The sequence below is a fragment of the Monodon monoceros genome, unplaced genomic scaffold, assembly GCF_005190385.1.
Source record: "Monodon monoceros isolate NGI ecotype Baffin Bay Population unplaced genomic scaffold, NGI_Narwhal_1 Super_Scaffold_18, whole genome shotgun sequence".
In the NCBI taxonomy this organism is placed as follows: Eukaryota; Metazoa; Chordata; class Mammalia; order Artiodactyla; family Monodontidae; genus Monodon; species Monodon monoceros.
In genome coordinates, this window is record NW_021703774.1 from 136,735,511 (window position 1) to 136,763,460 (window position 27,950).

The following is a 27,950-nucleotide window of genomic DNA, read 5'->3' on the forward strand; positions in this document are numbered from 1 at the left end:
ATGCAGCTTCATTCGGCCGGGAGGGGCGTAGCCGCCTTGTCCCACCTCCGGGTGAATGGGGTAGGGAGGGAGTCTCTCCGCTGCAGGCCGTGCCGTTGCCTGACGTCACTTCCGCGCGCCGCCGTAAACGTCAGTGTCGGGCGCGTACGGCGGCGGTGAGGTTTGCTATTAAAGTTTGGTGTTGGTTGCCTTTTACCAGCTATGGAGAGTGATTTCTATCTGCGTTACTATGTGGGTCACAAGGGCAAATTCGGCCACGAATTCCTGGAGTTTGAGTTCCGGCCGGACGGTGAGAGAAGCCTCCCGCTTCACGGGAGCGAGGACTAGGCCTGGGGGCGGGCTAGTGGGGAGGCCGGGGGTCCGGAATGTACGAGGAACTGGAGGAGGAAGGGACAGATGGCTGTGAGGCGCTGATTTGGAGGGAACGATCCTATGTCCTCCCCACTGGTTCTTTCTGTATGTGTGCAGGGACTTCTGTTTAGTGACGTTTTTGACCATAATGCTTCATTCAACAAACATTACTTGAGCGCCTATCTTGTGCCAGGTTCTGTTCCACATTCTGGGGTGCAGGAGTGAACGATGGACAGGCTTCCATGGAACTTGTATCCTCGTGCTGGGAGATCGTAAAAAAAAAAAAAAAGATTCCAGATAGTGATGAGTGGTCAGAAAATAAAACAAAATGATGAAATAATTGCTGGTGGGCCGCTTTTAGAAAGGGTGGCCATTGGAGAACTCTCTGAAGAGCAGATGTTTGAACTGAGATCTAATTGCCAAGAAGGAGCCAGCCTTGTGAAGCTCAGGAAGAAGAGCATTCTAGGCAGAGGGAGAAACAAGTGTCAAGGCCGTAGGGCAGAGATGAGTTAGGCATGTTTCAGGTGCCCAGTGTGGCTGAAGAGTACTGACCTCTGGGGAGGATAGTAGGAGATGATGTCGGATATGCAGGGGTCACACCGTGTAGTCTTTATAGTTTATGGTAGAGTTTAGATTTTTTTCTAAGTGCAGCAGGAAGCAATTGGAAAGTTTCAAGCAGAGATGTAATCTGTTCTTGAAAAAGTATTGTAACTATTAGGTGCAGAATGGGCAAGAATGGCAACTACTTAATGGGAGACGGTTACAGTTGTTAAGACAAAAAGGATGTTGATTGGGACTAGAGTGATAGTAAAAGTAGAGGGAAGGATTTAGGATACTGTTGGAGGCAGAACCAAAAGGACTTTGCCAATTGATAAGATTTGGGGCGTGGCCAGTACAGTGAAGGAAAAAGAGTCAAAGATGACAGAAAACTTCCACTAAATGGGGGCACAAAGATGAACTGACAAGCCCCAATTGTAGAGAAAGTTTTGTTAACAATAGCAAGACAGTGTATTGGGTGTTGTGGTAGAAAGAAACAGAAGATTCTAGGAGCAGAAAGAAGGCACCTAACCTATCCTGAAGGGTCAAAGAAGGCTTCCTGTATAAAATGACACGGGGAAGGGGGTGTGTGAGTCTTTAGGAATGTGTAGGAGTTGGTTAGGCAGATGAGTCAAGAAGGCATTTTGGACAACATTAACAGCAAGGAGGCTGAAACCCCAAAAAGTGCATAGGATGTTTCAGGCAGAAACCAAGACAGTTGACCCTGGAACAACAAAGGTTTGAACTGCATGGGTCCCCTTATATGCAAATTTTTTCCGATAGTAAATACTATGGTACTACATGATCCACAGTTGGTTGAATCTCGGGTAAGGAACCGTAGATACCAAGGAACCGCAGATGCAGAGGGCTGGCAGACTCTTAAGTTATACTCGGATTTTCGACTGTGTAGAGGGTGGGCGCCCCTAACCCCCACGTTGTTTAAGGGTCAGCTATAGTTTGATTAACTCCAGCTCTGTGAGAGAGGACTATTATAGGAGTGAGGCTGGAAAGGGGCTCAGCTTAACAGTAAGCCACGTTAAGGAATTTGGATTTTATCAAGAAGGCAGTGGGAAGCCATTGTCGGTATCAGAGTGTTAGAGTAACCTAATCAGAGCCATCTGTTACTATATCACTTTATCCACTGTATGGAGAATGACCTGAAAGGAGAGACTCGAGGCAGAGAGACAGTGCAGTGAGGCATCAATTAATTTGGCTCTTTTTAGTGTGCCTTCTATAGGGAAATAATTATCTCCTCTATTTCCTTTTATCTTCTCCTTCATATCCACCCTATATACCCAAATTAGCCTGTTAGATGCACATATGCACAAAGGGCCTTGTATACCAAATATGCTCAATAATAAATCCACAGCTTTTCCATCATAAGGATAGATGAGAGTTTTTCACAGTCACATGTTAATATATGTAAAAAGTGTTTTACAGTTTTCAGAAGTTTTCACCACTCTTTTGAGCCTTAGAAGGCCCTGGGTGCAGGTGGGTTATCAATTACTCCTGTTTTCAGCTGAGGACATTAACCTGCAGAGACATGATTTGCCAGTCACAAAAGAGCCTGTTCTTTTCTCACACCTGAGCTGGCTTTTGCAAGAATTGTAATTCGTTGTCAGCTGTATTTTTGGCTAGGAGGCTATTTAATAGTGTCGACTGGAAAAAAAAAAAACACAACCTAAAGATTGAGAACTATGTTTTATTCGGCAGAAATACTGAGGACTTAAGCCTGGGAGACAGGCTCTCAGATAGCTTTGAGGGACTGTTCCGAAGAGGTAAGGGATGAGCCAGAATATATAGGAGTTTGTGCAAAAAAAAAAAAAAAACCCAAAGACAAAAAAAACAGGTAGTCAGAACATCAAAATATTACTATTAACTATTAATTAAAGAAATACCAGACAGCTCAAGTTAAAGAAGTTAGCACTTTCCTATGTAGAGGAAGATGCTTGGCTCCTTGAGGTCGTTCCTTTGATATGCACCTTAACTATCTAGGGCCAGTATCCTGTTTCCCCCACCCTGAATCCCCTCAGGGTGCACCCGTGGGGAGGGAGCTGGGAGTGGTGTGGCTGGTGGCTTGGTGGCGGCAACATTCTTTGTTTACTGATAAGGCAGGCTTTATTTATATGTTTTTATTATATATTGAATTTGTTTTTTGCCCCTCACAGGGAAATTGAGATACGCCAACAACAGCAATTACAAAAATGATGTCATGATCAGAAAAGAGGTAATGAATCCTCTGAGAGCCGTTTAGCCTTTTGTCCTGTTTTTGTTCTTTGTGTGAGTAGTATTGAAAGATAAAGAACAGGGAAGTATAGACATGTCTGTAGATAGCTTCTAAAGTTTTTCTCAAATCTTCTTTTAGTTTATATTTTCTTTAACAATGCTGAATCGGTAACGGGTAATCATTTGAAGTCTTGCAAATCTTGGTTTGAACCCTGAATCTGCTACTTACTAACCTTGTGACCTTGGGCACACTTCCTGGTTGAACTTGATAAGTTTCAGTTGCTTCATCTGCAAAAACAGAAAACCTACCCCCCCACTAACTTAGTGTTTGATATATTCCCTGGTACCCAGCACTCAATAGAGCTCTTTTAATTTGCATTTGAATGGGGGAAAGGGAGCATGGGAAAGCAGTTAACATCACTGAATGCATGTTAGATGCCAGGCATGACACTAGGTATTACATCTGTGAGCTTATTTTTTTTTTATTTTTTATTTATTATTTTTTTTTGTGAGCTTATTTTAACCCTTACTGTAAGTCTCTGTGATGGGTGGTATTATATACCCTTTACAGATAAGACAGTGAAGGCCCAGATATTAATAATGGGGCTTGTACAAAGTTAGACCTCCTAGTAAGAGATTGAGCAGGAATTCAGACCTATGCCTGCCTTTGTCAAGTCCGTGTGCTCCATTTTGGCATGATTTCTACCACACCGTTAAGGTTTCGTCAAAGTTATTCTTTTAACCACTTTGATGAAACCTTAACAGTCAGTATATTATCTTAACAGTCAGTATATTCTCATGCTATTGTATTTAATTAGCAATCAGTATTATGCTTACCCACACATGTCAGCATCCTCACAGTTTTTTTTAATGTGGACTGATATGTGAAATGTAAAAGACATATCTCTGCCCTTCAGAAGCATGTCATTTAGTTAAAATTAACCAGAGTTACTCACAGATCTTTTGTTTGGGGCTCAAGTGTGAGTTTTGTAGGTAGGCAAGGAGTAGGTCCACATGAACAGGATGTACCAAGAAATAGAAACTACTAGTTGGGGGACTGAGGTGTAGTCATTGGGCACTTCTGACCCTGCCGTCCCCTTGGCATGCTGAGGTCAAGCCAGAATGTCTTCCCACTTACAGAGGTGCCAGAAATAAGTTTTCATGAGTAGTCTTTTATTTTTCATCACTATCTGAGTCAGAATGCTGCTTAGCGATACAGTTTAAGTTCTGTTTTTTAACTTGCTTTCAGGCTTATGTACATAGAAGTGTGATGGAGGAACTGAAGAGAATAATTGATGACAGTGAAATTACCAAAGAGGATGATGCTCTGTGGCCTCCTCCTGACCGAGTGGGCCGGCAGGTGGGTGTTTCAGCAACTATCCACAGTGCAAAAATCTTACAAATAAGATGAGGTTTACTGCTCTGCATATGACACTGAATATACTCATGTATGGATGTGCGATATGGAGCCCTACACAGAGCAGATTACCAGCACGTTGGTCTAAGAAAGCACTAATCCCACACAGAGGATCGGGGAGAGCAGGTGGTGCTGCTCTCCACCTGGAGCCCAGCCCTTAATTTCCTCTTGTGATCCCTCCCTTGCTTCTCAGAGTACTTGCTGCCCATATTACTTACTGAGTAACGACTATGGACAAAATGTTGTGAGGATGCAAAGATAAATAAAACATAGTTATTTCAACAATCTAATGGAAAATCATGCAGGCAACTAAGTATATCTGTTTAAATTCATGGCTTAGGTATTTATTCTGAAAACACTGTGGCAATTAAAAAATAAAAGCCACTGTCATATTTGACAGAATTAATAGGAAAGGTTCTTCTTTCCACTTTAATGCTGCTTTCCTAATCCAGACTTCTAATTGATTTTGTTGTTTCTTCTTCTGTCCTGTACAGCCCATTTTTTCCTTCCTGAAGCCAGAGTAATCTTTTAAAATGTAAATTTGTTTATTCCACTAATTTTAAACTCTCCAGTGGCTTCCCACTGCATTTAAAATAAAGTCCAAATTCCCACCTTACTTTCTACTATTCTCACCATCTCTCACTGTGTTCAGACCTCACCGGTCTTATTTCTGTTACTCGGATACACCTAGGTGGTTCTTAGTTTAGGACCTTTGCATTTCCTACATGCTGCCCGGAACATTCTATCCAACTGTCTTTATTATTGAGGTCTTCACATGTCACTTCCTCAGTGATTGATGTCTTGCCTGTCCATCCAATCTAAAATGCCTTTCCCCACCACTTAAAAAAAAAAATCTGGTTTTTGTCTTCATAGCATTTATCATTGTCTGAAATTGCCTTGTTTGATTTTCCTTATGCATCTCTCTTCCTCCTCCACTGCAACAGACGTACACATACACATGCATACTCCTCGGTACAAGGACTTTACCTATTTTTTCCACTGCTATATCTCTAGTGACTGAAATAGTGCCAGTGTATAGTAAAAGCTCAATAATAATTATATTTATTAAATTAATATGAAAACTCATACAAGCTTATTCTAATTAACCTCAGAATGATGGGCCAACTCTTGAGGAAGAGTGAAAAAAATCTCATCCTCAGTACTTACTCAAGTTAACTTTTTAATTAACGTTCATGAGGTCTTAGTAATACTATATATACGTATTTTGCTTTAGGATTGATAAAATTTTCAGCTCCATTAGCTCATTCAGCATTCACAGTAGTCCTGTGAAGTGGGCAAGGCATACTCCTATATACCAGCAACAACCTACTGGATAGTGTAATTAAAAACAAAATCCCATTCATAACAGCAACAAAAGCTATACAGAACTTGGGAGTGAATTTAACAAGATATATAAAACTTATGGGAAAGGGCTTTACAGAAGGACATAAAAATATGTATCATTTTTGTGGATGGGAAGGCTCAATATTATATCGATTTTCACCAAAATAATTTATAAATTCATTCCAATTCAGATCAAAATCACAACAGGATTTTTCCTAAAACCTGATGGAGCCTCAAATTCATGGAAGATCAAAGGGGCAAGAGTAGCCAAGATAATTTTGAAGATTTCTTATAAAACTATAGTCATTTGTATGGTGACATTGCCTCAGGAATTGACCACTAAACCAATGGGACAGAATAGAGAACCCAGAAACATTAACCCATGAGTATACGGGAACTTGGAACAGTTTATGACAGAGTTGAGCTTTCAAATTAATAGAAAAAGGATGGACTGTTTAACAAAGTATACCAAGTTGATTGGCAGTATATTTACAGAGTATTTTTTAATTAGACGATTTATAGAAATAAAGCAAAATTTTAAAACATAAAAGAAAATATAGACTTATTATTTCCGGGTAGAGAAGTTTTTTAAACTCCTCAAGGGAAAAGATTAGTAAATTTGACTTCTTTAAATTTAAAACTTCTTTTTATCTAAAGATATCAAGATAAAATAGAAAGATGAGCCACAGGTTAGAGGAAGGTATTTGCGAAACATAACTGGCAAAGCATTTCAATCCAGAATATATAAAGAACTACAAATTAATAATAAAAAGGTAAACTAGTGGCAGAATGTGTAAGGGTTATGAATAGACAATTACAGAACTGGAAAAACAAGTGGGTAATAAATTTATGAAAACATTTACAGTTTTATTTGAAAAGTGAAAATGAGGACAACAGTGAAATACCATGTCAGACCTATTAGAACGGTCAAAAAAAAAAAAAAGGCACCAAGTTTTAAACAGGATATGAGAAAGAAAAGGGGGATTCATATATACTGGTGGAAACAACATTGCTACAACCATTTAGGGAACGATTTGTTAGTGTCTAGCAGAGCTGAAAATATGTTTACCTTCTAGGAATTTCCTAGAGAGATTTTCACATATATACACAAGATGCATAGAAGGATATTTTTGCCACATTGTTTATAGAAACAAAAATTGGGAACTTAAGTCTGCTTCAATAGGGAAATGAATATTCTAAAGCATTTAAAACTAATGGACTTGATCTACCTACAAAAACTTCGTTGAAAACAAAAAACAAAATAAATGAATAAGCCAAACAAAACCACATAGATAGAGAAATCAGAGTAGTGGTTACCAGAGGGAAGGGGCTGGGGGAGGTGGGGAGGGGGTGTTGCAAAATGGGTAAAGGGGATCAACTGTATGGTGACAGATGGAAACTAAATTTTGGGTGGTGGGCACACTCTAGTATTTACAGAAGTAGAAATATAATATTGTACACATGAAACTTTTAAACCAATTTTAACCCAATATGGGAATTCTCTGGTGGTCCAGTGGTTAGGACTCGTTGCTTTCACTGCCGTGGGCCCAGGTTCAGTCCCTGGTCAGAGAACTAAGATCCCACAAGCTGCATGGTGTGGCCAAAAACAACAACAGCAACAAAAAAACAATGTTAACTCAATAAAAAACAAATTAACAAAAACCCTTGTTGAATGAAAAAAGCAAAAAGATATGGTATGATCATTTATGTAAAATTTTTAAAATATACTACCTAATATAAAATCATGATTGGAAAGAATACACCCCAACTTCTGGGGAGGCAGGAAGGAGAACAGAGTGGGAGGTGGGTCTAAACTCTAATATTTCTTAAAAAAGAAATCTGACACAGATATGATAAAATATTAACATTTTCAAATCTGAGTGTTAAGAAGTAGAGCTCAATAGATTGTAAGTTTGGGACTTCCCTGGTGGTCCAGTGGTAAAGAGTCCTCCTTCCAGTGCAGGGGATGCAGGTTCGATCCCTGGTCGGGAAACTAAGATCCCACATGCCGCGGGGCAGCTAAAGCCACTATTAGAGAGAAGCCCACGTACCTCAACGAAGGAAGAACTCGAGCGCTGCAGCAACAGATCCTGCATGCCTCAATGAAGATCCTACATGCCGCAACTAAGACCCAATTCAGCCAAAAATAAATAAAATAAATAAATAAATAATAAATATTTAAAAAATAGATTGTAAGTTCCACAAGGGCAGAGATGTTTGTTTGGTTTTGCTGATCTGTCCCATAGGCACCGCCCTACAATTCCCCACCCAATAGATTTTTTTTTTTTTTAAGATTATAGTACTTGTTTCACTCTTTAGAAATTCAGACCCAAGGGCATACAGCTAGTAAGTGACAAAGCTGGGATCTGCTCAGGGTCTGGAATTCTTTTACTTGTCCCACGTTGCCCAGAAAAGTTAGATTCTTAAGTATTCGTAAAACAGATTTATACGTTACTCCACATTGTTAACAATGAAAACTCCTATACAAAGCATGATGTAAATTGTTCTAAATGGTGGAGCCTCTCACACACACAACTTCCTCTAAGAGTATAAGCTACTCAAGGGCTAAACCAGTATTTATCTCATACCAGTTATTTATCTTTGTTTCCAGTGCCCAGTACAGTTTAGGGCTCAGGTTGAACGGGTCTTGGGAATGTGGCCACAGCTGTATTATAGGTCATGTGGTTTGGCAGATGACGAACCCTTCTCCTGTGTGACTGATGGAAAATCCAATCCAAATTGACATTTCATGTTTCTAGGAGCTTGAAATTGTCATTGGAGATGAACATATTTCTTTCACAACGTCAAAAATTGGTTCCCTTATTGATGTCAATCAATCCAAGTAAGTACCCATGATCCTTATATCCAGATGTGTCTGTTTTAGAGCAGGCTGATACGAAACCCTTAACCAAATTGGGACCATTATGGTAAGATCTGGTACAAATGTAAGACAGAATTGGTCAGCTTTGTCCCCCTCAATAGAGAGGCTCCAAATTATATATTTTCAAGGGCTTGCTCCTTTTGCTTTTGGTGTTTTAGTCAATCATTGTTAATAAGAGCTTCTCAGTGACACACACACAGAGTAATGCCATAAGAGCAGCCACAGTGGGTAAGAATCTGGCCAGAACAGAAATGAAACACAAAAAAACAAGTGCTGGAAATAAACTGTAGAATCAATGAGTCTGAACACCTTCCTCAGTGTTGGCTATTCCGATAGCACATCTTAAAGCCTGACTTTAGTGAAACTTGAAATTATTCAGAATATAAATTTAAAAATTCATTTTGTCAGTAGGGTAAATTATAAAGTTGAGACATGAATCTACATGCTACAAAGAATCCTTAGAATTTGGCAACCTCTTTGGCTCTTGTGCTTTGAGGATTTGGGGTTAGATATGGCTCACTTTTAGTACGTGTTAGGCATAACTGTCTTCCTGTGAACAGTCTTGTTCTTATCCAGTTATGCTGTAGTAATCTTCAGCCTCTTGGTCCTGCTTAGTACTACTTCAAAAATAAGTTTTCCTAATTCTGAAAGTAATACATGTTCATTGTTGAAAATATAGGAAATACAGAAAAGTAGAAAGGTGAAAATAGCCCGTAAACTTATCAATTAGATAACCATCTTAAAGTATTTCTTGTCTTTTTCCTGTGCTTTAAAAATATATATATAGTCTTTTAAAGCACAAAAAATGTAATTGAGATCAACAGCCTGTTACTTTAATCTTGATTTTTTCCCACTTAATATAAGCATTTCCTCATTAAGAAGAAACCTTAACATTTTAAATTACCTCATAATATTACATTTTAATATATAGCATATAGGCTTTTTCTTCTTTTTGGACACTGGGTTGTTTTCAAAGTTTTAATTATGTAAATACCTCTATGAGGAATATCCTGGTACATAAATAATCTGGGTTAGTAAATGGTATTTTTTTGCTGAGTTTTCTCAGCTTTTTAAACATTTTTTTCTTCTTGCATTTTAGGGATCCAGAAGGCTTACGAGTATTTTATTATCTTGTCCAGGACCTGAAGTGTTTGGTCTTCAGTCTTATTGGATTACACTTCAAGATCAAGCCAATCTAGATTGAATATTGATTGTGTGGACACAAGGGGGGTGGGAGTGCTCCTTTTAATCACCATTATCAAGACATTTTTGTGTATATCAGGGCAGTATTTTTTTTATAAACTATAAATGATTGTCTTTAATAAATACGTAACAAAATGCAATTTTTATTATAAAGACCCGAACATGTGCACTCTTCTCACTTTTTAACACTGACATCCTATGTGAAGTAGTGCCAAAAATCTAATCAACTCTATACATATACCTACCAGTTTACAGGAAGTAAAAGAATAGAGAAACATGCTAATAAATACAGTGGAAATCCAATCAATATCCTTGTCCTGGGAAACTTCAGGACAAGGGATCTGATTTCTTCAAAAAATAAGCTGCAAACAAAATAAATGGAGATGGAGTGAGAACCTATAAAAGAAGATTTGAGAGACACACAATCAATACAACATTTGAACCCTATTTGGATCATGATTCAGGAAATGTAAAATTGACATCATTAAGGAAATTTGAACATGATATTTGGTATTAATGAAGTATTGTTAATTTTTTAGATGTGAAATAGTATTGTGGTTGGTATTTTGGGTTTTGTTGTTTTCATCCAGCTTAATAACTGAGGTTGGGGGTTTTAAAATCACCTTTATAGATATATCTGAAGCTACTTCAGATATATTTGGAAATATATTGGGAAATATTTGGTTTAATACATTATAAGGGATAAAATGCCTGGTCTCAAAATTTTTCCAATAATTCATTTTAAAATCAGAATACCAGCGGCCATTAAGAAGCAACCTAGTTGTTGTAGATAGTGTGGGGATTTTTTCAGCAGGTAAGTCTGTAGGAACTTTTTCTTGCTGCTAAATTGCATGGCTTCCTTAATGAGGCAAATTGCTGACTGAACAGACAGTGGGCGCTGAAAGGAACTAGGTCTTGATAAATCTCATTTGACTGAGGGGAGGTGATTAGGCTGAGCTCAACATCCCTCAAGACAGGCCAACTTGGGACAGGTCCCAAGTCTGGTGACTCCTAGGCAAGTGTTCCTCCACAACACACACACACTGTACTTTGCCTCCTTCAAAGATTACAGGGCAGCAAGTTAGGTGCAGATCTGGGATCTGAGATGTCAGGCTTCCTGGCTATAGTGCACCCTCTGCTACAGAAGGGTACCTGGCAATCAGGTAAATTGGTGGCAAAGTAGACATCCGAAAAGAGTCACTCCAAATTTTAAAGAAACTAGACCTCAGGAAGCTGTAAAAGCCTCAAACAGGCTGTTCCTTATAATGCTCACAGCTTCTGTATGGTCTCGACTGTGCCCTGCGCAAGAGCACAGGTTCAGTAAATGTATGATAGAAAATAAACCAGGAACTCAAGAGAAGAGCCAGCTGAAAGGGAGTGTCCAGTCTTGGCGACCACAATGAGGACATGTGCACGAGCCAACCCTCTGAAAGGTCCCCTGGGGGAAGGAGGAAGGAGCAGTTTAAAGATGAAAAAGGTCCCATCTCTCAAACCTACGAAGCCGGCCCTGGGCTGGGTGAACGTGATCTAAGAAGCCTCCAAGGGCAGGCAGGGACCAAGCGCGAGGTTGGGTGAGGGAAGGCAGAGTCTGAAGGGCAGGAAGCGGACCCCGCAGAGGTTTCGGGCAGGACTGTCTTGTTTGCTGCGGTATCCCTCAGACTAGCATGGCGTTCAGTAAATATCTGGAATTACCGATTGCTGGAGGCAGCCTTCCGCGGGTCTGAGCACCGGCTAGTTGCGGACTCAAGCCTACCTCCACAAGACCACTTTGCCTGGGAGAAAAAGCCAGGTGTGCGGGGGTAGCCCCGGCGCGCTGAGACCCGCCCCGCGCCCCGCCCAGAGCCGCAGCGAGGGTGCGCGTGCGGCGCCCGCCGTTTACGACGGGCCGGAAAGCAGTGGCCGCAGCCAGCGCCAGCTGAGCCGGGTCGCTATGGGGGTAAGCGGAGGCGAGCTGCTGCCGGGACAGAGGCTGGGAGGTGGCGAGAACCTGGGAGGCAGGAGCTCGCGCCAGGAGGGAAGGAGGGGAGTGGGCTCGCGCTGAGAAGGAGCGGGGAGGCACAGCTCATGCCGGGAGGGGAGGAGAGGGGCGGCGCCGGGCAGGGGCTAGGCGCGGGGCTGCCCGGGCGCTGTTGACGCCGTCGCCCTGGCGCTCCTCCTCTCAGAAAATTGCGCTGCAGCTCAAAGCCACGCTGGAGAATGTCACCAACCTCCGGCCAGTGGGCGAGGACTTCCGGTGGTACCTGAAGGTAAGGCTGTGGTGGGGGCGCCAGGGCCGGGGCCGCGTAAAGGTTTCCCACCCTGATCTCAGTGGTGAACGGGAGCTTTCTCTCCAGCTAGGTGAGAAATGCTTATTAAATGTTCTCTTTTCTTCTGGGTAGAATTTTATGTTTGCTTTTTAAAGTTTATTGGTCAATTCTTTTTAAAAAAATTTATTTTATTTATTGGCTGCGTTGGGTCTTCGTTGCGGTGTGCAGGCTTCTCATTGCGGTGGCTTTTCTTGTTGCAGAGCACGGGCTCTAGGCGTGTGGGCTCAGTAGCTGTGGTACACGGGCTTAGTTGTTTCCGGCATGTGGGATCTTCCCGGACCAGGGCTCGAACCCGTGTCCCTGGCATTGGCAGGAGGATTCTTAACCACTGCGCCACCAGGGAAGCCCTACTGGTTAATTCTTTATTGGCAGTATCTTAAAGTATCTTTTGTAATTTTTTCCTCCGTAACATATTTCATGGTATGTAAACAAACACTAAACGAAAGGCTACTTTGAAGGGATCTTGTGATGATTTAGTAAGAATAATTTCACCTTCTCTTTTGTTGATTAAGTTTTATTTACTGTGAAATCATTTAATTTTGTGCATGGCTCCATTCTGAATTCCCCATGCTGTATTGGTAAATCTGGTACTCTAGTGGGATGGTATACAGAGGTCCTCTTCTTAACTGAGCAGTTTGAGGTCCTTTACTCTCCCAGATCCCGGAGCTTCTGATCTGTTTTCCTTTTAGTCTAAATCCCAGAATCCTTCAGTACCTGACAAAAGCCCTATCTTCCAGGAAGCATTCTGCCCACCTTTATTTCCAAATATTTTGAAGCCCGAGTGCCAGGGCTTATTTGAGGAGTTGATGTTTCCTGGCTTCAAAAAGCAGAGCCTAGAGAAGGAGACAAAGAAGGCGTGGCAACAGAGTGATAAATACTTTTACCAGGAACCTACAGGGCCTGTAAGGACACACAGGAAGCTCCTAACTCAACGCGGGGTGGGGGGACTTTGAAGCCATTTCTGTACTACTTGAGCCTTGAATCCCTAACCAGACTGGGGACTTCTTAGAGGAGGATGAGCAAGCCAACACGGGAAACACTTTGCCCAGAGAGAAGTCTGGTTATGTCCTTAGTGGGGCTGGTCCTAAGGATGAGGTAAGATTGCTGATGGGCCTGCCCACCTCACACTGTTCTTACCCTTCCCTCAGCATCTGTCCCACTGAGCCAACTTCTTTACTAATACTCTTTCTCCCCCTCCCCAAGATGAAATGTGGCAACTGTGGTGAGACTTCAGAGAAGTGGCAGTACATTCGGCTGACGGTAACTGCTCCCCCCACCACTATACCCCTATACAGACACCCATAGGCCTCTGGGCAGGGGTATGTGGGCCTCACCTCCCCGGTCTTTGGACCCCACTTTTTGTGGTTTGGGAGGGCAGGCAGAGTGTGATCAACTGGGAACAATGGGCTCTGGGATGTGAGGCAGAGTTCAAAATCAAGGGGAATTCCTTTCCTCGCTCTCAAGAAGCCTTCCCAGGATTCTTGTCCTAGCAAGTTGCTCACCCTGTCTGGGTCTTGGTAGATATAGATGGTGTGTATTTAAATATTGTTATAATATTAATTGATAATAAGTGGTAGGACTGGGTCTCCTGGGGACCCTTACATCTGACTGATATGTGACTAGAGGTTCTGTTTACTGCTTGCCAGGACAACGTGGCACTGAAGGGAGGCCGTGGCAGTGCCTCCATGGTCCAGAAGTGCAAGCTGTGTTCAAGGGAAAACTCCATTGGTAGGTAGGCCATGGATATTGACCTCTGCCAGGCTGGCCATCGGCTTTGTGGTGCCAGACCAAAAGCATGCTCATGTTACCTGTGGGTGGACCCAGGCCTGAGGTATCCAAGCTTCTGCCGTAGACTCTTGCCCAGAGCCACATCTGGGTACCTGGGTGGGGCCGGGATATGGACTTAAATCGACTTTGTCTTCTCTTTTACATTTCAGAGATTTTGAGCAGCACCATCAAACCTTACAATGTAAGTTTCCTGCTGCAGTGGCAGGCATGGTGGGATCAGATCCAAGCCGGGAGCTAGGAGGCCTGGGTTCTCAAGTTATATCTGCACCAGAGTGACCCACATGGAACTGACTGACTTCATGTGCTTACTTGTTCGTTCATTCACTCAGTCATTCATTCACCTTACCCTGACTGAGTGCTCGGCAGGAAAAAGACTCGTAACTAGGCTATTGTACCGCCTTCTTATAGGTGTTGGGCTGTGGGAGCTTAGGGGACCTCTGACCCAACCTGGCCATTCAGTTTCCATCGCTGGGAACACTTGCCTTGTCTACATCTTGGAGGGCTAGTGAGCCTTCTCTGAATCCATGGATGAGACAGTGCATCCATCCTTGATACTTGATTTTATTAAGTATCTATACGTTACTGCATTAACAGATTAGTCCAAAGGTGAGGGAGGGAGTGTATGCTTTGGGTCTGTGTCTTCATCCATTCCTATTTGGTATTTTTGAAAAATGTCTGATTTATGCCAAATTCTCAGCTTTGTCCTGAAGTTAAAGGGAAAAATCACACAAGGACTTGCACTCAAGTAAATCATAATCCAGTGGAAGAGACAGACCAGCAAACAAAAACCAATCCAGGGCCAGGCACATGGTTGGTGTGCAGGAAGCATTTCTACAGTAAATGACAGAATGAGAATGAATGTGTGGGTGTGTCCTTGGGGTCTGTGGGCCCAGGGGTCAGGGAGGCATGAATTTCCTGGCTGTACCACCCCCCTCAGTGTGCCTCCTCCACATGCATATCCCACTTCAAAGGCTTTAAGTCAGCCCCTGCCTTGACAGCATGGCGGATGGTTAGCAAAAGGCCACAGCGAAGTGTACTGGGGCCTTTTGGATGACCTGGAAACCTTATAGCTTAACATTCTTCTTCATAGTTTTTATTTTGATAAATTTATCTACCATTCATTGAGCATAGTGTCGGGCCCTATACTGGGCAATTTACACCTAGTTCAGGTTCTCACAATAAACCTGTAGTGGCTTCCTCAGCTCCAGCTGACAATCTTAGGCCCAGAGGAAAAGAGGCAGAACTGTGTCTGAGCTCACATCCAGGCACTCTGACCCCAGAGGCCACACCCAGGAAGATCTCGTGGCAAGCAGGTGTCAAGGCAGCCTTCTTCCAGAATGGGATGAGTTGCCCCTGAGTCCCATTCTGGGCTCTCAGGGGCTGTGGAGTCAACCTGAGGGCACAGTTGGACCTACCTCCTCAACACACTTCCTTTCTAGGCCGAAGACAACGAGAAGTTCAAGACGATAGTGGAGTTTGAGTGCCGAGGACTTGAACCAGTCGATTTCCAGCCCCAGGTGCATGTCTTCCTGGGGAACCTGTATCTTTGGGGAGGGCGTATAGGAAGTGACAGTAGAACTGTGCTTCCTACAGAGACCGTGGACTAGGAATTCTAGGACTAGGAATTCTCATTTCTAAGAATAACAGTTGTTATTTATTAAGCATCTAATATATGTTGGGCACCAGGCTTGTCACTTTTAATGTTACCTCACTTAATCCTCACAGTAACTCTGTGAAGTTATACATCCTATTTTTCAGATGAGAAAAGAACTTCAGAGATTTTGCCACTTGCCCAGGGTGATGCAGTTAGTAAGCAATGGAGCTGTAATTTGAACCCACATCTATCCGACTCCAGAGCCAGTGCTCAGGCCACTTTATTTGTGTAGCATTTTCACCTCACAACCCTGTGAGGTAGGCAGAAGAGAGAGTATTGTCATCCCCGTTTCATAAGTAAGAAAACTGAGGTCCAGAGAGGGAAGTGACACGCCCAGGGTGTTTCAGAAAATCAAGGGTGATGGGTGGGTTTACCCCACGCCTCCTGCCTTCTGGGCCAGGGCTCTAATCTGGAGAAACCACTCTAGTCCCAGGGCAGCTGCCAGGGCATGGAAGCTCAGCAGTTATTCCAGAACAGTAGCCCAACTGTGTTTCTGTCTTCCGATGCCAGAGGTGTGAGAAAGGCCAGTTCCCTGACCAGGCCCCACAGTCTGGACCAGTGCCTCCGTTCCCCCAGATTAACCACTGCCTTCCTGTCACCTGCAGGCCGGCTTTGCTGCTGAGGGTCTGGAATCCGGGACAGTCTTCAGTGACATTAATCTGCAGGAAAAGGTACGGGCCTTGGGGGCCTTGCGGGGAGCTCTAGGGCACCTGGTGGGAATAACCCTTTTGGTGAACAAGGCTCTTCAGTGGGAAGCCGACTCCACACTTCCGTGCTTTTTGTTGGTGATTTTGGTGTTTACGATAGCCCCAAGTGTAGTGCTGAAGCGCCGCCTAGTGTTCACACGCAGGAAAGCTGGGTGTGCCTTACAGAGAAGATACGTGTTAGACAAGCTTGTTCAGGTGTGAGATACAGCACTGTTGGCTGTGAGTTCAGTATTAGTGAATCAGCTATATAAATATATATGTATGTATGTTAAATAAGGTGTTTTTAAACAGAATCAGATGCTCCCAGGAACCTAACCCTGTATTTCCCCTGGGAGCAGTGATTCAATATTCACTAATACAGTGTTTGTGGGGACTTTGTAGAACGTAACTACCGTGAATACCAAGAATCAACTGGACATGTTAGTGCCTTGCAGATAAGGAAGGCTTGTGGTCAGGCCTCAGAGGAAGGAAGGACAAAAACATTCAGTTTGCATAGCACCTAATAACAGTAACTGGGTTTACTGAGCTCTCATATGTGCCTGGCCCTAGGCTAAATACTTTTACATGTGTTAACTCTTGATTCTTTCAACATTCAGTGTAAAATCTACTGCTGTCCTCTTTTTTTTAATAGAGGACAGAACGAAGGCTCAGAGAAGTTAGTGACTTGCCCAAAATCACAAAGCTAGAGGAGTAGGAATTCAGGCCCGAGCACTCTGGCTCTGTCCTGGGTCTGACATGTTCCTGAAGATTGAGCCGGAGCCTGAGCTGGGCCTTTGAAGTCCTAGTCCTCCACTCCCCATGCTGTCCAGGCTGCCTCGTGAGGCTAACGCTGCCGTTTTTTCCCACAGGACTGGACTGACTATGACGAAAAGGCTCAGGAGTCTGTGGGAATCTACGAGGTCACCCACCAGTTTGTGAAGTCCTGAACCCTCTTCCTGCACACTTGCCTCTAAGAACTGAAAAGGGACATTCACGGCTGGGGTGAGATGAGGATATCCTGGATCACTCTATGCATCACTGTCCCTACACATTGTCCCCAAGCAGCACAGTGCAGAGGCTGGTCCCCTCACGTCTCGCCTCCTGGCAGCTGCCCAGGCCCTCACAGCCTGCGTGCTGGGCTGTCACAACGTCCCGAGCCCCACCAATAAAGCCCGTTTGTGCTACACTGGCGGATGAACAACCGCTCTACTCCCTCCACTCCCCTTCATGTTGGAGGGCTTTGATGGCTTCTTGGCACCTTCCCACAGTACAGAATCTTAGCCTGATCCAATTTGCAAAATAGGAACACAGAGCTCCTAAGGGCTCTCAAGCTCTTGGGGAGAGCACAGGCCACCCCAGGGGACCAGAGGTGTCAAACTCATTGGTACAGCGGAGCCTGCGGAATGATGTCATGAGCCAGAACGTCACGTTGACCACCTTGGCTCTTGGGTAAACCCAGGCAACTCTGTTCATTGGTGTCACTGCCTATTCCAGGGACAGAAGGGACTTTGGAGGCCAGCAGTTCCATCCTGGCATGAATCTTCTCTCTCCAGTCCCTGCCAGATGGTCCTCAGGTCTTTGCTCACTTGCTGTGATGGGGCAATCCCTCTCACCAAGGGAATCCCTATGAAAGTTCTTCCTTATGCTGAGTCAGCCTCTATGCTTCCTTTAGCTCCTCCTGATGGTCCTGGTTTGTCCCCTTTGTGGTCACACTTCTGTGTTCTTCTGCCCCTGGACAGCCCTGTGGAGGTGTGAAGACAACAGTCCCGGCCTCTGTGTCTCATGGGCCTGGTTCCCTGGGTCTAAAGATCCTCTTACAGTGGATAGAGTTGTTCAGTGCACAGTTAAGTCATGAGGGCAAGCTCACGTCTTCATACCGGTGACTCCACCATTCGGAAAACCTGTCACGAGAGACCTTACTCCTCTCCAGTGTTCTGCTGGAGCCTGGAATTCTTTGGAAGAATTACTACCTTCATTTTCTGAGTGGCCCTCTGGGAAAGTCTGCCCACTCCGAGGCTGGCTGTGGAGCTCTAGGAAGGGGATCCTCAGAGGCAGGTAAAGCTGGCCATGGCCAAGGGTGGGGAAGAGATGCCCGCCCTGTCCCCTCTCCAGTCTGGCAGCTATCACGTGTCCTCTCGGTCCCCCGTGTTCCCGGCCCCTGGGCCTGTGCTTTCTGCACCTGACAGAGCAGGGCTTCTTTGGCCTCCCTCGGCCAGCAGCTCCACCAGCCCCCACCGACTAGAACAGTCCATTGCCTGGCCTGAAAGCAAACAAGGGAGCGTCGGGCTGGATAAACAGGCTTTCTGGGTTTTAGTCTCCGTACTAGCCAGTATGTGTTATAAAGGCAAGCACTAAAAGGATCTCAAGCTTTTCTTTATATTGCAAATTATTTTCTCATCTTGTAGGGAGTAGAGGAACCCAAATAATCACTAACAAACAGATGGAACATAGATTATGTCAATAGATGCAGAAAAAGTATTCGGTAAGATTCAGCAACAAACCATAGAAACGCTTAGCAAACTAGGAACAGAAAGGAACTCCCCTTACCTCACAAAGGATATCTACAGGAAACCCGGAGCAAATGAAATGTTTGAAGTACTCCATTCACGGTTGGGGTGAGATGAGGATATCCTGGATCACTCTATTCATCATTGTCCCTACATCGCCCCTGCCGCAGCACTTAGACTGAAAAGAAAGTAAGGTGCAAGGACTAAAAAGGAAGAAATAACACTTTTCACAGATTTTGATTTTCCACTTAGTGAATCCAAAAGCATTATCAGGTGCTGGATTTAAGATCAATATACAGAAATCAAATGCATTTCAGTACACTGGCAACATGTAAAACACAATCCAAGAGAAAATACCATTTACAATAGGAACAGCAACCAAAAAAATACCCCCAAAGGTAACTGGGAATTAAATCTATCAAAGATGTTTCATGACCGATAAATTGGTCAAAATGGCAGAGTAGAAAGACCCTTAGCTCACCTCCTCTCATGAGCACACAAAGATCACAACTGTTTGTAGAACAACCATCAATGAAAAATATGGGAACCTCCTGGAAAAGATCTACAACTAAAGATATAAAGAAGGAACCACACGAGATGGGTAGGAGAGGCAGGCTTATGATACAGTCAAGTCCTGTACCTCCAGCTGGATGACCCACAAATGAGGGTAATTATATTGCAGAGGATCTTCCCACAGGAGTTCCTGTACTGGGAAGAAGAGCCCACAGAGCAACTGGCCTTGAAGGCCAGAGGGGCTTGGTTTCAGGAGTCCCACAAAACTGGGGAAAGAAGAAACTGAAAGGGCACACAAAACCTCACATGCTCTGGGACTCAGGGCAAAAGCACTAATTTGATAGAAGCCTGGGCCAGACCTACCTGCTGGTCTTGGAGAGTCTCCTGGGGGGGTGGGGGTGGGGGCGACTGTGGCTCCGCTGGGGACATAGACACTGGTGGTAGCCACTCTTGGTAGCTGCTTCTACCGCATGGCCCCTGGCACTGGTGGGCACCACTGTGGGTCCCGTCCTCTGGCTCATCAGCACCAAGACCTGGCCCCATACAACAGCCTCTAGGCACCGGGGCTGGGACACCTCAGGCCAAGCAACTTAACTGGGTGGGGACACAGTCCCTCCGTCAGCACACAAGCCAAAGACCTCATGAGCCCAGAGCCACCTCTGGACACTGCCCTGCTCACCAGAGGGCCCAGGGCCCAGCTCCACCCACCAGTGGGTAGGCACCAGTCCCAGAACCCCCTGGGCCCCAACCCTGCCCTCCATGAAGTCTGCTCTAACCTTTGGACCAGCCTCACCCACAAGGGGACAGACACGAGAGGCAAGAAATCCACAATCCCACAGCCTGCTGACCCAGTCGGCCCACAGCAGGCTCCCCTGGGACCAGCTGGGCCCTGGCCGTGCCCACTAGCAAGCCAACAAAGCTTTGGGACACCCCACACTCCACCCATGTCAGGAATCTCCCTTCCCCCACTCCCGAAGTGATACAACACCAGCTCTGGGATCCCGGGGCCCTGCAAACATACTCCAGAACCCAGCTCTGCCTGCCAGTAGTCTGACACTAACCTCAGGACCTGGCTTCGCCCACCAGTGGGCAGACTACAATCCTGGAGTCTTCTGGATCATGGCTCCACCCACTAGTGAGCCAGTACTAGCCCCAGGGCCGCCTGGGGTTGTGCAGTCAGCTGCCTCGTGACAGCCCTGCCAACCAACAGCCAGCAGCCTCTGCGCAAGGTGGGGCCTGGCAACCAACTGGACTGGGGACTACCCAAGCCTACCAGACTGCCCACATAGCCTGCCAAACAGAAAGACCCATGCAGCCCTCATGGGGGGAAACCCTAGAGCATATAGCTTGGGGACAAGAGGGGAGTGGGGTGCTGGGACACAAAAAACGTCTATAGAAGGCCACTTCTCCAAGGTCAGGAAACAACTAACCTACACGATACATAAAAATACAAACAGCAATTTAAGCAAAGTAAGGCAACAGAAGAACATGTTCCAGATGAAGGACGAAGGTAAAAGCTAAGAAGAAGAACTAAGTGAAGTGGAGAGTGCCAATCTACCCAAGAGAGAGTTCAGGATGGTCATCATAAATATGATCAAAGAACTCGGGAGAAGAATGGATGCACAGAGCAAAAGTTAGAAGTTTTTAACAAAGAGTTAGAAAATATAAAGAACCAAACAGAGATGAAAAATACAATAACTGAAATGAAACATACACCAAGGGGAATCAAAAGTAGACCAAATGATGCAGAGGAACAGATCAGTGAGCTGGAAGACAGGGTAGTGGAAATCACTGATGCTAAAAGGAAAAAGAAAACAGAATGAAAAGAAATGAGGGCAGTTTTAAGAGACCTCTGGGACAACATCAAGCATACTAACATTCACATTATAGGAGTCCCAGAAGGAGAAGACAGAGAGAAAGGGGGCAGAGAACACATTTGAAGAGATAATAGCTGAAAACTTCCCTAATCTGGGAAAGGAAACAGTCATCCAAGTCCAGGAAGCACAGAGAGTCCCATACAGGATTAACCCAAAGAGGAACACACCAAGACACACTGTAATTAAAATGGCAAAAATTAAAGATAAAGAGAGACTATTACAAGCAGAAAGGGGAAAGCAAAAAGAAAGGAATAACATACATGGGAATTCCCATAAGTCTATCAGCTGACTTTTCGGCAGAAACACTGCAAGCCAGAAGGGAGCGAGATGATGATACATTTAAAGTGGTGAAAGGGAAAAATCCTGCAACCAAGAATACTGTACCCAGCAAGGCTCTCATTCAGATTTTATGGGGAGATCAAAAGCAAAAGTTCAGAACCACCAAACCAGCTTTACAAGAAATGTTATAGGAACTCTAAGTGAAAAAGAGAAGGCCACAAATAGAAACATGAAAATTACGAAAGGAAAAAGCTCACCAGTAAAGGCAAATACACTCTAAATGCAGGAAATCATCCGCACACAAAGCCAGTAGGCGGGTTAAAAGAAAAAGGTGGCAAAATCACCTATATCCACAATAAGTGGTTAAGGGAGACACAAAACAATCAGATGTAAAACATGATGTCAAAGACAATCATCATGATAGGAGGAGAATACAAATGCAGGGGTGTTAAAATTCATTTGAAATTAAGGGGTCAGCAACTAAAAACAATCACGTTTACATAAAGATTGCTATGTATAAACCTCATGGTAACCACAAACCAAAAATCTGTAACAGATACACACACAAAAAAGAACAAGGAAAAAAATGAAATTTTGCCGTTTGCAACAACATGGATGGACTTGGGTATTGTGCTTAGTGAAGTAAGTCAAAGAGAGAAAGACAAGTACTGTATGATATCACTTATACAAGGAATTTTAAAAATAAAACAAACTAGTGAATGTAACAAAAAAGAAACAGATTCACAGATATAGAAAACAAACTAATTGGTTACCAGTGGGGAGAGGGAAAGGGGGAAGGACAAGATAGGGGTAGGGGATTAGTATGTATAAAATAAGCTACAAGGACATATTGTACAGCACAGGGAATAGAGCCACAATCTAGTAACGGAGACAGCTGCAGAAACTGAAAAGCACTGCGATAAAGGTTAGATTGTCAGGATGCTCTGGGCATACACAGGAGGGGCGCCAACTAACTCAGCCTCAGAGGGGTGGGGTGAGAGGAGGTGCAGTCTATCTGAAACCTGAAGGTTGAGCAGAAGATAGCTGAAAGGGTGGAGAGGGGCTTATGATCCAAGTAGAGGCAACCTCCTCAGGGTAAGCTGTTAAGAGAGGTGGGTCTGAAAAGATGAGCAGGGCCAGCTCCATCAAGGCCACAACTGTCACACTGAGGAGTATGGACTGTTTTCCAAGTTAATGGAAAACGACTGAGGAATTTTAAGCAGGGATATGATCAGACTTGTACATGAAAAAAATCACTGGCTACAGTGAGGAGAATGGACTGGAGGGAATGAGTGGAGTCTAGAGGCCAGTTAGGAGGGGAAAAATAGGCTCCGCCTCTTGACAGGAGGCGCTACAAAGTCACCTTGCAAAGGTGCGGGTGCCGGGAGGGAACAATGCAGTCTCCAGAAATAACACATTATGTGTCAGGCCCCTCGCTGGCCGAAACAGAAGCCAAAGCTGGGAGTAGCGGAATATGGAGGAAGGGATGACGCATTCTTCCGGGGAGACCCCATGAGCGTGGCTTCATGGGAGGGGACATTTGAGCTGGGCTAAAAAGAACAAGGACTAATTTGGCAGAGGATGTGCTGGAGCCAAGGGCATTCTGAGGATGGAGGATGGCATTTGCAAGGTACAGAGTCACAGTGAAGCTCAGACATGTCTGAGACCAGTGGGAGGCTTAGTGTGGCTGAAGCACGAGGCATGAGGACGGCTGGTAAGGAAGTGGGGGCTGCTAACGTGTATTTTTTTTGGTTCCTGCCTAACAACCTGGTGTTGCACAAACAGTATGATATCAATAAAGAAAAACAGAAAAAGAAATAAACATTTTCTTAAACCCCACCATCCTAGCTCCCTAACAGAAGTGTGTTTATTTTCCCCTGTTCTCTTTCAGGGCCTATCTACACACAGACATGTTTTCATATGGCTATAATCCTAGCAGCATTAAGATTATATTTAACTGTTTTCCACTTAATATCATAAATACCAAATGTGATTCTGCTTATTCAGTGGCCCTGTCTTCTCTACAATGGAAGATTCCCAGAAAGAAGATATACTTGTAACCAATTCTGCTCAAGCAGTCCCCCGAGCTCTATTCTCTGCTGGAGGCTCCCTGCACCTCTTTGTTTATCAAGCCCCAGTTGTGTCTCCTGAAACACCCTAAACTCGCTCCCTTTCAGCACCTACCCCACTGTCTCATGTCCACCTCCTCCAATCCTGGCTCCCATTCCTTTTTTGTCACTTATTCTGTCACATGAAGATAATTGGATAGGTGTCACTAGATTTGGAAAATATGTTCGAGGTGGTCTAATTTAAAACATACGCTAATAAAACCCACAATGAGATACCACTTCACACTCACCAGAATGGCTATAATCCAAATAGATGAAAACAAGTGTTGGTGAGATGTGGAGAAGCTGGAACATTCACACTCTGCTGGTGGGAATGTAAAATGGTGCAACCGCTTTGGAGAATATCCTGGCAGTTTCTTAAATGATTAAACACAGAGTTACTACATGACCCAGCAATTCCACTCCTAGGTAAATACCCCAGAGAAATGAAAACATATGTCAACACAAAGACTTATACACAAATGTTCATAGCAGCATTATTCTTAATAGCTAAAAAGTGGAAAAAACCCAATTGACTATCAACTGATCAATGAATAAATAAAATGTGATCCATCTATATACTGGAATAGTATTCAGCAATAAAAAGAAGATAAGTACTGACAGGTTCTGGAACATTGATAAATCTTGAAAACATTATGCTAAGCAAAAGGCCACATATTATATGATTCCATTTATATGAAATATCCAGAATAGAAAAAGCTATAGAGACAGAAAGTAGATTATGGTTTTGTCTAGGATTTGGGGGACGTTAGAGGGTTGAGGGAAAAGGAGAGTGACTGTTAATCAGTACAGCCTTTCTATTGGAGATGAAAATGTTCTAAAATTGATTGTGGTGATGGTTGCAGAACTCTGTGAATATGCTAAAAATGACAGAATGATATACTTTAAATAAGTGAAATGTATGGTATAGGAAGTATAGCTCAATAAAGCTGTCTTTTTAAAAATGTAACCTTGGGCTTCCCTGGTGGCGCAGTGGTTGGGAGTCCGCCTGCCGAGGCAGGGGACACGGGTTCGTGCCCGGGTCCGGGAGGATCCCACATGCCGCGGAGCGGCTAGGCCCGTGAGTCGTGGACGCTGAGCCTGCGCGTCCAGAGCCTGTGCTCCGCAACGGGAGAGGCCACAACAGTGAGAGGCCCGCGTACCGCAAAAAAAAAAATAAGAAAATTTAAAAAAATAATAAAAAATTTAACCTACATAGTATCCACGAAACTCACCCTGGGGATCCTGGAGGCACCTCAAAGAGTAGCAGATAACTTCCAGAGAGGCTGGTGTGACTGTGGATCTGGAGATGTGCCATACTTGTTCAGGAGTCATGGAAAAGAGCCACTAGGACAGAGCTTGCTGGCTTCCCGAAGCACCGTGGGAAACTCCACGTGGGAGCTGCTTTAGGGTCAGGAGCAACAGGTATTAATTTAACAAAACTCATCCTCCTGAGTTGGGAGGCCAGCTAATGTAAGGTCTAATTACCGGAAGCCTAGACAAACAAATATAGGAAAAAAAGCACTGGACAAGGAATCAAGAGAGCTGGTCCTAATCCTACATGTTATCAAGCTCCCCCAACCTGTCCATCTTTTGTGTGGAAAATGGGGATAACTTCTATTTCAGAGCTGAGGGGATCAAATCGGCTGATGCTTTACAAATAGTTGAGTTCTGTACAAATGTGCAAGACCTGTGTGTGAGCTCCAACTGGATTGAGACTTAATAACTGTTTTTGCCATCCTAGCTACCTCGTAGAACCCTTCATAGCATGAATCCAAGATCAGGAGGGGTGGAGGAAGTTGTAAACAGGAATGCTGAACACTGGGACAGGCCAGCAGTTCCCCTTTAAGGGACTGCTCGCACCCAAGATGTACTGCCCAAGGGTACATCCACCTGAACATAAGCATGAAATATACTTTTTCACCAAGCTTCAACTGATGCTTCGGTCTTAAGAGCTCCTGCTATGGGGAACTTGCTATCCAAGAGGGGTCAGCACTTCAATAAGGAATGGAACAGCGGCAGCAAGACATCACAGAACAAGAGAGCACAGGCTCTCAGCTAATTCTCACGACATCCCCATGCTATAGGAATTATCCCCATTTTACAATGGAACTCACAGACCAGAAAGGCAAAAGAACTTGCCTATAGTCATAAAGTGAGGACATGGTAGAACCAAGATACCAGAGTTCAGGTATTCCTGATCACGGTTCCTGAATGAGAGCAGCATATGTTTATGTGCATTGGCAGCCACAAATGCCTCTCTCTTATCAAACCATGGAGTATGGAGGACCTGGGACCTGCTGGGTATTCACTAAATGGTTAATGAGCAAAGGATGGACAGGGTCGGCTAAGAAAACGTGCAGGAGTGTTTACATGAACTGTAAGGAGGATTACATGAGATAATGCATTGGAAGAGCTTTGTGACTGGCTCATACCAGAATTCAACCCACCTGTCCAGTAACTTGCTGGGCAAGCCACTAGAAACGCAGGTAAAATTAAACACAAACAAAAACCCTTCCTTTTCAAAAACAAAAGAGAACACACTTCCTTTTCACATTACAGCAGTATTCTAACAATAAATTGTTAGAGCGGTGATGTTCTAACAATAAATTCTGTGCTCACTCAATGGAGAGGTTTCAAGTGCAAAATGTATAGAGCAATAATTCTACCTTATTCCATAATTAGCACACAAGATTCAACTGGTAAAAATAAATACACACCAGTTATTAATCTTCATTTGGCTGGAAGAACAGTGATATAGAACTCCCTAAATCCATGGATATAACCCTTTATTGCAGCAGGACTATCAGAATCGAGCAGTAGTGGTTTACTCCTTAGAAAAATGAAGAGGGTTTTTAAACAAAGGATATCCCAGGAGAGAAAAGCAAGTTTACAGGAAAGATAAAAGAGCATTTCCTACCATCACCCGAAGAGCCAGGAGCCAATATGAACTTACTATCACCTGAACTTACTACTGGAAAGTTCTTTGTGGGGATTAGGCAACGAGGTTAAACAATTAAAAACAAAAACAAAAAAACCCAAAACCTAAGAGGAACCACCTCTAAGCATGAATTGCATTTTATTTCTGCTTCAACAATAAATACACCTGAGTTACTTTCTAAGTCTTACCTCCTGATCCAATGTCCTTAAAATTGAAATCTCACATTATCTTTAGTTGTGATGTAGCTCCACTTGGAAGTTACATGTTTAGCTGTAAAACCACGGTTTTAAAGCTCACACCTTATAGCACTGGTGCTCAGGCGCCTCACCATTAGTTTCATTAGTCACAGAATAGTGCCCACTGGTTACAGAGGCCCCAATTCTCATGTTGATGAAGGAACAGAGGCTTTTCATCCACCCAGAAGTTAAGATTTGATGGCTTTGCCTTCTAAGGCATCAAACATGCCTTCTAAGGCCTTCTCCACACACTGGAGAAACTCGTGGGCATTGCGGCCTTGGTAGGCAGAGACGTTGCAGCCTATCCAGTTGTCATGAACAGCATACGCAATGCCAAAACCATCAGGGACCACGGGGGCAAAGCCGCCAATGTTCACTGCTGGGCTGCTCAACGTGCTCGTGGACAGGATGTTGTGGTTTATCTGCCTATATGCAGGGTCCAGGTATAGCTCGGGCAGGTCAATCCCTCTGGCTGCTCCCAGGTACCGCAGAGCAAACAAGTGTCGATCAAAGCCCTGGCCTGTCAGAGACAAAATGGAAAACCAGAGTCTAAGAATCTCAGAACTGAAAGGGACCTCACTTGGTAAAACCTCCGACCCATGGTAGGAGCACCTTCACAGCATCCTTGAGAGTGGAAGAAGGGTTTGTTTATCTCTGCATGCACACCTCCGGCTTGCTAACCTCTGGCTCAGTTCATTCTAGAATATTCCTTTTTAAAAAGCTGTGAACAGCTGAGCTAAAAATCAGCCTAAAATGAACATGATTTTTAAAATTTTGAAATTGAATCAGTTTAGTCAAACAGTCAAGAAAAGTACATGGAGAACACACTATGGACTCAAAAACTAAGGTAAAAGCCAAAGTCCAAATCAAGTGTAAAAGACAAGACTGAGTCAGTGGAACAAAATGGAAGGGGTATTTGACCAGGGTTCTAATCTCCGCTTTCCTGACAATTTGCTGCGTGACCCTGAGCCAGTGGTCTCAGTTTCATACTTATAAAATTGGAGAAGGATGAGACTAGAATGTCTTGGAGGTCCCTTTCAGTTCCAGGACTTTGGCTACATGAAGGAACTGGACTGTGTGATCCTCCAGGTCCTTT

The 27,950-nt window shown here is 44.0% G+C and overlaps 3 protein-coding genes across 12 annotated transcripts in view; 2 read left to right on the top strand and 1 right to left on the bottom strand.

The window, feature by feature from the left end:
- The first annotated feature begins 104 nt into the window (after nt 1-104).
- Nucleotides 105-10,117, top strand: MAGOH (mago homolog, exon junction complex subunit). The gene is made up of 5 exons (XM_029226739.1): nt 105-289; nt 3,057-3,115; nt 4,364-4,474; nt 8,635-8,717; nt 9,856-10,117. Exons 1-5 carry the CDS (start codon nt 202-204, stop codon nt 9,953-9,955), a joined length of 441 nt encoding a protein of 146 aa, XP_029082572.1. The 5' UTR covers nt 105-201; the 3' UTR covers nt 9,956-10,117.
- Nucleotides 10,118-11,849: 1,732 nt separating this feature from the next.
- On the top strand, nt 11,850-18,304 carry CZIB (CXXC motif containing zinc binding protein). 6 transcript variants are annotated; one of them, XM_029228826.1, is made up of 9 exons: nt 11,853-11,895; nt 12,122-12,205; nt 13,259-13,360; nt 13,469-13,525; nt 13,912-13,993; nt 14,203-14,234; nt 15,493-15,570; nt 16,313-16,378; nt 17,263-18,302. In XM_029228826.1, exons 1-9 carry the CDS (start codon nt 11,890-11,892, stop codon nt 17,338-17,340), a joined length of 585 nt encoding a protein of 194 aa, XP_029084659.1. In that variant the 5' UTR covers nt 11,853-11,889; the 3' UTR covers nt 17,341-18,302. The 6 variants fall into 6 exon arrangements, with proteins under 6 accessions (XP_029084660.1, XP_029084659.1, XP_029084656.1 ...); XM_029228827.1 differs by lacking the exon at nt 13,259-13,360 and having other exon boundaries at nt 11,850-11,895; nt 17,263-17,678; XM_029228823.1 differs by having other exon boundaries at nt 13,259-13,525.
- Nucleotides 18,305-18,531: 227 nt separating this feature from the next.
- Nucleotides 18,532-27,950, bottom strand: part of CPT2 (carnitine palmitoyltransferase 2) — a 34,216-nt gene continuing 24,797 nt past the window's right edge. For 2 of the 5 annotated variants that reach the window (XR_003794464.1, XR_003794466.1), the window contains exons 5-7: nt 24,913-27,374; nt 23,929-24,054; nt 18,532-19,078 (exon numbers count right to left, since the gene is read on the bottom strand). Coding sequence is in view for 2 of the 5 variants with exons in the window: in XM_029228821.1 (XP_029084654.1) it covers nt 27,043-27,374 (332 nt within the window). In the remaining 3 variants the exon portion in view is untranslated. Of the gene's footprint in view, nt 19,079-23,928; nt 24,055-24,858; nt 27,375-27,950 lie in introns of those variants that run through there. The other 3 variants (XR_003794465.1, XM_029228821.1, XM_029228822.1) reach the window with 3 other exon arrangements.